Source organism: Myotis lucifugus, unplaced genomic scaffold (genome assembly GCF_000147115.1).
Source record: "Myotis lucifugus unplaced genomic scaffold, Myoluc2.0 scaffold_102, whole genome shotgun sequence".
In the NCBI taxonomy this organism is placed as follows: domain Eukaryota; kingdom Metazoa; phylum Chordata; class Mammalia; order Chiroptera; family Vespertilionidae; genus Myotis; species Myotis lucifugus.
Genome location: NW_005871150.1, coordinates 2,317,650 through 2,325,978, shown reverse-complemented (window position 1 = coordinate 2,325,978; position 8,329 = coordinate 2,317,650). Strand labels below are relative to the sequence as shown.

At 44.8% G+C, this 8,329-nt stretch overlaps 1 protein-coding gene across 1 annotated transcript in view; it reads right to left on the bottom strand.

Annotated features, from left to right (window-relative positions):
* MTNR1A (melatonin receptor 1A) overlaps positions 1-8,329 on the bottom strand; it is a 29,554-nt gene that overhangs the window by 20,450 nt on the left and 775 nt on the right. The window contains 1 exon segment of the mRNA XM_006109699.2: positions 4,505-4,581. Coding sequence (XP_006109761.1) covers positions 4,505-4,581 — 77 coding nt within the window.

Below are 8,329 nucleotides of genomic sequence, written 5' to 3'. Positions count from 1 at the left end.
GGCACTATTCGTCACCCAGAAATCGCTCCCCAGCTCTCTGCACTTGCACCCACATCCCGGAAAAGGCCATCCATAATTTCTTATGTTGGCTATAAATTTTTTAGTAGTTTTATTTTTTTGCCATCCGTCATTTTCCCCAACAGCTACTTCTGTTGTGAGATGTTGTGAACGCTGCCCTTCAAATCCCAAGTGCTCGTCCTCAACGTGGGCACAGCCTCTGCGGGCTTCCCGGGGCCATCAGAGCGAGAGCGGAGGATGCTGCCGCTGGAAATGACAGCCACTCCGGTGGGAACCCTGGCTCGGAGCAGCTATAAACTTTTCATGTCGCTTTCAAATGCCACGGACTGAGTCGCTTTAAGGTGGCCACGACCTTGCTTCCACAGCCACACGAGGCAGGTCTCCCGGATTTCTTCGGGGCAGAAACTGACCCGAAACACGTTTAGCCTCCAAACCTGCCGAGCTCTTCCTGCAGACACCCACCCTGTCGGACGCATATTCACCCGATAGCTCTTCAAAATAACGCCATGAAAGTACCATGAAATCTACAACCTCAGTAGTAACTTACCGGCCCCCAGGCCTTTGGAGTCATTCCAGAAGCGTCTGCGATGGGACCAGACAAGCCTGCAACTTTCCAGTCAAGCCGCCCGACCGATACTTAGCAAGGAATTAAATAAATCCACCGTGTCCCCTGTCTGACTAGGGCTTCCCCTCTCACATTTTCCTGGATCCGTGCCATCACGGCCAAGTCCTAGATTAGAATCAGTGCCCTGTCATTCATTAACGTACTTGTTCGGGAAAGAGTTTACACGCTTGGCTCAAAACATGGTCCTCACCACGCAGGTGGCAGCGTGCACTGAGGATGCTCAAGTGAGATGCAGAGGTGAAATGGAGTGTCTGCAAGGAATGGGAACACCGAGGAAGGAATTCGTGGCTGCATTAACCGAGTTAAATAATAGGGTTTTTAATGAATACATTTTATTTTAGAGCCATGCTAAGTTCACAGCCAAATTGAAGGGAAGTACAGAGATGTCCCATATGCCCCCTGTCCACCCACATGCACAGTCCCCCTGCCCCCACAATCTACATTCCACAGCAAAAGGGTACCTTCCTGAGAATCCATTAGCCTGCGTTGACACAGCACTATCACCCAAAGGCATTAGGGTTGACTCCTGATACTGTACGTTCTATGGGTTTGGACAATTGTGTGTCCATCATTATGAGTATTTTCGCTGCCCTAAAAATCCTCTGCTCTGCTGATTTATCCCTCCCTCCCCTCCGTTTCTGGCAATTACTGATCTTTTTACTGTCTCCTTAGTTTTGCCTTTTCCAGAGTGTCCGTGGTTAGAATCATACAGTAGGTAGCCTCCTCAGATTGGCTTCTTTCACTGCCTAACATGAATGTAAGGTTCCTCCATGTCTTCTCATGGCTTGCTAGCTCATTTCTCTTTAGCATTGAATAAATATTCTATTGTCTGGATGTACCACGGGTTTTCCATTCACCTACTGAAGGACATCTCTGTTGCTTTCCGCTTCGGGCAACTATGAATAAAGCGCCTCTTTTTCTTCCCTGTGCAGGTTTTTGTGTGGACATACATTTTCAGTTCTCCTTTGACTAAATAACAAGAGGAATGATTGCTGGAGCACATGTAAGTTTGTTTAGTTTGGTAAGAAATCGCCAACATGTCTTCCAAACTGGCTGCACCATTTTGCGTTCCCACTGGCAGTGACTGAAAGTTCCTGTAGCTCCACATCCTCCGCAGCTGACAGCCCAAGATAAAACGTGTTCAAAGAAAAACAAGGTGTATTATACATTCTGGGGAACAATTAATCCATCCAACAGCTGATTTCTCACCAGAAACCACGTTAGCGTCCTACTGCTGTCATAACAAATGACCTCAATTAAATTAATTTAGAGGCTTAACAACACTCATTCATTATCACACAGTTAGTTAGTCCAGAAGTCCAGCAGGGAGTGGCTCGGCTGGCCCTCTCGGAGCCTCACAAGGACAAAATCAGAGTCAGCGAGCTGCGCTCCTTCCTAGAGCTTCTAGGATGAATCCGCTTCCAAGCGTGTTCAAGCCATTGGCGCCATCCAGCTCCATGTACTGCAGGACTAAGGTCCACCTCAGCTCTAGGCATGGGCTGCATGCCTTGACCCCGCTCCTCTCCCCACCTGCAAAGCCAGCCATGGCGGGTCAAGTCCCACTCATGCTTCAAATCTCTCACTTTAACTTCTGCCTCGCCTCCCTGCCTCCAGTCTGCAAAGCCCCATATGCAGTGTAAAGCAACATTTCACAGGGTTGAGGGAACAGAGCATGTTTGGGGGCCATTACAATAAATAGTAACGAAATGATGAAGGACAAAAGGACTTGGGAACGCCGTCCTTGAAGTGCTAAAAGAACAAACCTGTCAAATCAGAATGTAAATGGACTAAGCTCCCAAGATATTCTGATTAAATAAAAATTAAGAAGCTTTATGCTATTTACATGAGTCTCACCTAATACGTAAGGGTCAGAACCATTGAGAATAAAAAAGATGAAAGATGTATCTCAAATATAAAGCAAAGGTAAGACTGATGCAGCCTATAACAGCATTGACTAAACAGACTTTGTTATGGATAGAATGCTTGTGTCTCTCCAAAATTCTTACATTAAAACCTAATTTCCAATGTGATGGTCTGGGAGGAAGGGAGCTTTGGGAGGTGATGAGGTCATGAGGGTGGAGCCCTCATGCATGGGATTACTGCCCTTATCAAAGAGGTCCCACCGAGTTCCTCACCCCTACCCACCCTGTGGGGACACAGCAAGTGTGTGAGGTAAGTCTGGAAACCTTCTCTGCCTCTTGCACAAAATAGACCAAATCCTGTTGATTCTAATCATCTACTTTCCCTCCATCTGCACGGCCCCTAATCCAGTTGAGTCAATCATTGTCTTTTACAGGAATTACTATCACAGCCTCCTAATTAACTCCCCTGGCTCCCATCTTACACCCCTTCAATATATTCAAAGTCAATGATTTCACCTCAATTTATTATAAAATTCCATTGGGTTAAAATCATATAAACAAATATATCCATCCCTCCAGACAACCCTTCCATGGAGGCCCCCTGCTCCTTTGAATCAAGTTCCACACATTTCCCAAGACCTTCCACAACGTGGCCTTCCAGTCTTGACCTTCCTAAGCATCCTTTCCCTCAAAAGCACCTGCTCCACTCGCCAACCTTGTGAAGTTCCTCTGGTTCCTCACACATCACATTCACCCTCTTCCCCCCAGTTTTCCCACATGTTCCTGCTGCATGCAACACCACTTCCCATCCGCTTCTCTGGAGTCGCTCAGATCTTGCCGTGAGCTCATCCCCCAAGTCTGGGCTCTGTGCCCCTCCCCTGCGCTCCCCCAGTTCACCGTGTCCATTATCCTGACGCCAACCACGTGCCACACTGCACCTCTCCGTTTTCTTGCTGGAACCTCACCCCCGGCTTGTGAAGCAGCCCCGTGTCTAGGATGCAGTGGACACCAACAATTATCTGTTGCATAAAATGAGAGAATGAGGGAACCCATTGTCTGGCGGCTTTAAGAGGACAAAATTTCTATGATTTATGTCTTTTATCATATTTGGGAACTTGTAACTTATCAGGAAAAGATGCTATTTGTCAGACTAATGGATTTTTAATGCATTTGTCAAAGGGATGAGACTTTTTAAATATTTATTTCTCCTGTCAATAGCAAGAAGGAGGAAACATGTTTTTCACTCTAAGAATATTTGTGTTGCATTATTAGTTAATATGTGAGAATTTTATTTGTTTGCATACTGTAAGAACATTGTATAACTCTGTAAGATGTAAAACAATGCAATTCAAGAATTAAAATTTTATTTAGAGCATATAGACTTTACTAAATGTACATGTATCTTAATCTCAAGAGCTAATTACAGTATACCATAAAAAAATCTTTTACGATTCCTTCATGTCATTCACAATGTTTTATTCCACATTAATCCAAGTAAGATATTGTGTACAGAAGAAAATACTTAAGGAAGATTAGGAATATTCAAGTTTCTTGTTGATATGCATGAAGATACAGTACAAAAGCAATTCAGTAATTTACCTACTATGCGCACTGTGGAGGCAGTCATAAAACAGATGTACCCGTGAATCTGCTGGTCATCAGTGGGATTAGGGAAGGTAGGTGCTTGTATAAAAACAAACCACCTGGGTCGGGATTGGCAGGTGAGGGGTGGGTTTGGCTAGGACAGTGGTCAGCAAACTCATAGTCAACAGAGCCAAATATCAACAGGACAACGATTGAAATTTCTTTTGAGAGCCAAATTTTTTAAACAAACTATATAGGTAGGTACATTGTTATTAACTTAATTAGGGTACTCCTAAGGCTTAGGAAGACCCACACTCAAGGGGCCAAAGGGCCGCATATGGCTTGCGAGCCGCAGTTTGCTGACCACGGAGCTAGGAAGACCTGAGACCCTCCTTCTGACTCAGAGAATCCTCACCTGCTGACCCATAGGGATGGCTACTGCCTGAGGCACCATACGCCACCTCCATATCCTGAGTGTCTATAGAAGGCAACCTGAGAACATAGGGAAAATGCCAGTAAATTCAACATCAGGTTCCAGAGTGTGTATTACAATACACTTTCTAGTAACAAGGATAAAGGAAGAGGCTGCATAAACCTGAAAAAATGCAGGAAACGTTCCCCCTGATTATTGGGATACATAAGGATTTGGATAAAGAGAACGATGGGTGTGGGCTATTTCCCAAGGAGGGGAAGGCCATTGTCACCTGTGCAGGGAAAGGAAGAAGGTCGGCCCAGAGGACAGGGGGCATCCTTTGTCCATGCAGACAGAGGAATGTGTGAGAAATTGCCTCTTTCATTTCCTTCTCAATGCACTTGCCACCCCTACAAAAAATCCCCAAACACAAAAGCTGAACACATTAAAACACCTCTTCTTTTCTGTCATCTAGAGAGAAGATGTTACAATCAAAGAAATAAATGTGAATATTGCCTGTGATGTTCATAAAAGGATGATCAAGTGGCATGCAAACAAACATACAAGCAAACAACCCCACAGCTGTTAGAATTTTCCTACTGCCCAAGGCAAGAGAGACATGTCAGGGACTCCATCACTTGCGGGCGCACACGTACAGTGCGATTGAAACTTTGTGGCCCATGTGCAGAAGTTGGTATTTTGTGGAAGAGCCAGTATCTTGTGGAAGAGCCACACTCAAGGGGCCAAAGAGCCGCATGTGGCTCGTGAGCCACGGTTTGCAGAGCCACAGTTTGCCAACCACTGCACTAGAGCATGGGGGCTGGGAGAATAAAACACTAAACATGACAGTCCTGTTTTTATTAAATGTATTGCTTCATTACGCACAAATCTTGGACCACACGGACACATGTTTTCCTCAAAGGCCAAGTTTCATTCACTTTTATGTGCATAAGGTGTAGCAAAGGGTCAAGACTAAACAAGTATTTGTTAATGCAGCCTGCAAAATAAATGGAATGGGGTGAATGAATGAATGATAGGAGGGGCACCCGAGCCCCAGGAGCACCAGTATGTGCAGCCAAGATGACATGGAGAGATTATTTCCATTCTGTTAAATGAAGCAGGGGGACGGGGGGAGGGAGGGCACGAGGATGAGAGGGCATGAGCTGTGAGCTTGACCCTGGCCACTCTCATTCCTCCTAACTGGCAGGGACTTGATCTTGTTCACCCTTCACTGGGCGGCAAACACAGTGCTTCTGGCTTTCACTGACAATAGCAGATTCTCAGAAATCATGTTTGGATAAATGAGCAGCAACAGTACCACCTTCAGACTTCACTGCACCCGCATCATATAAAGTCTCCCGTGTTGCATGCACTAAGTTGGTACAAAACAAGAATTCAAATGACCCAAAGTCTGCTGAATTAGAGTCAATTTGTTAAATGACCTAGATTAATAGTTTATCAAATGCCTGTGAATTGTAGCATGTTTTGCAGGGGCTAAACTTTCTTTGGATATGTTTTTTAAAAAACAGTCTATTAAATTTTGTATTTGAAGATGGGGATGGGTTGGAAGAAAACAGTAACAACAGCAAAGCATTTACTGAACATCTACTTTGTGCCAAAACTGCTGTTTTGGTTTGTGGGAAGGAGCTTTGAGGCCAGAGCCAGGATTTTGAATTTCAGTTGCAACACTGACCGGTGGTGTGACCTTCAGAGAGTTATCCTCTCTGAGCCTCGGTTTCCTGATCTGGAAAATGGGGACAATAGCCAGGGTCGCTGGATGGACGCCAAGTATATAATGAGCTCTCAGGAGGAGCCACTCTCACTCAGGTTGTTCGTATTGACTCCACACGACTTCTTTGGGGTTCTCGTCCACTTGCTTTTCAGCGGAGGAAACTCAGCTGAGCAGGAGAAGTTAAGTAGTTAAACATCCTAGAGTTAAAGAGGGGCAGGGAACAATTTTGAACTCAGGTCTATGACTCGAAAGCCGCACGCAGCCTCTACCAGCCACTGACGTCTGAAGGCTAACTTTGCACATTTGGCCAAGAAGTGGAGCTGTGCCTCCAAGTCTTTGGGACAGGCGTGAGGGGGTTGACACGCCCTCTGGATAGATTGTTCCTTTTCCTGTATTTTCCTGTAATTGTTCCTTATCCTAAAACCATTAGGTGGTAGCCATAACCATTAAAGTGAATTGAAGCAACAGTCATCGGACATCTTGAGAATTTCATTTTACCCCTTGAGGTGACTGGTTAATGGCTCTGATCTAAAATCACTGCACTCATATCTATCACCGCCTCCCTGTAGACCCCGCACGATGAGCTCTTTACAAGATGTATCTGGCCCAATGACATTTTCACTCGAATGTGTAACCCATTTTCTTCCTCCTCCACGTGGAGTATAATTTGACAGTGTAGCCTCTCCTATGGCCACACTTTCTAACAGCACAGTGACAAGTGCATTAATTACCTAAGTGCTCACACAGCAGAGGGATTCTTGGAGGGAAAAAAAATACTTGTCATTCTTTTCAAGTGGCTCATTCTGTTTGCAATAGAGGCATAAACTGCTGGCGAGGAAATTAAATTCTGACAAGCAGCCCTCTTGCTCAGCTGGTGCACTAATTGAAATGGAATCTAATGCCTTTGATGAAGTGCAATCAGAAGCGACACGGAATGCCAGTCTGCAAAAGAGAGAAAGCAGCCCGCGTCGACCTTCTCAGAGTTACTGGTCGGATTCAGCAGGCGGGATGGGGGGGGGGGGGGGGGGAACTGGGGAGACACTGGGACTCGGGGCAGGACCACTTCCCAGGTCTGAGAGATGCCTACCTCAATGATACATGTACATGAAGTCACTGAAAATGGAAATGAAAGATAATTTTACAAAGATCACTCGGTTCCTGTCTAGACCTTATTTTTCGTAGGATAAATTTCACAGGAAAAGACAGCAGGATTCTCAGAGATCTCTCTACCAGAGCTGCCCTGCACAGACATGCTGACCATCCCCCCCCCCCGCCACCCCCTCCCCCCACACACACAACCCTCCGCACAGTTGGGAGGAGCCTGGGGCATCACAATACACAGCTGGAACCTCTGGGTTAGAGCACGTGGCCATGAAAATATTATCACCTTCTACACATGCCATGACGTGGGAAAGGCAGGATGAGACGTTGTCGCAGGAATATCACAGCAGAGCAATACGCCGATCAATGTGAAGGACCGATGAGCACACCAAGGTTCCACCTTTGATATTGTCATGGTTCTAGCATTTTGTTTGATTATATGCAATACTTGAAAACAAATAAGCCAGACATGTAGAAATTTGTCCTAAAGAGAAGCAAAAATGAATATATGAAAGTGTTAACGTTGGGATTGCTGTGAAAAACTGCAATCATCTTAAAAGTAGCAACACAGATAAATAAGTGATAAATCCATACTGTGAACTATTATCAGCTCTTTAAAAAGGCATTTTCTGTATGATCCTAAAATGGATCACTGATACTGTGAAGTGGGGAAAAGCAGGGTACAAATTGTGTGCAAGACACCAAGTTTGTAAACCCAAGTGAGGTGGTTCCCTCAGAAACAAAAATCAGATTATACACACAAAAAGACAACGCATTTGTTTCTGGGTGAGAAGATTATGTTCCTGCACTTTTCCAAAAAATTTATTAAAACAAAAAGAATGTGATTTTATCGAGTGGCAATTTTTAAAAAGCTTGATTATATTCCAGAAATCCTAAGAAAATGTGCCTGAAGTGATCAGTTAGTTTCTACTCTACATGCCTGTAAGTTACAGGTTTGGGAATACAGTACAGATGTCTTTTATGATTTTTAAAAG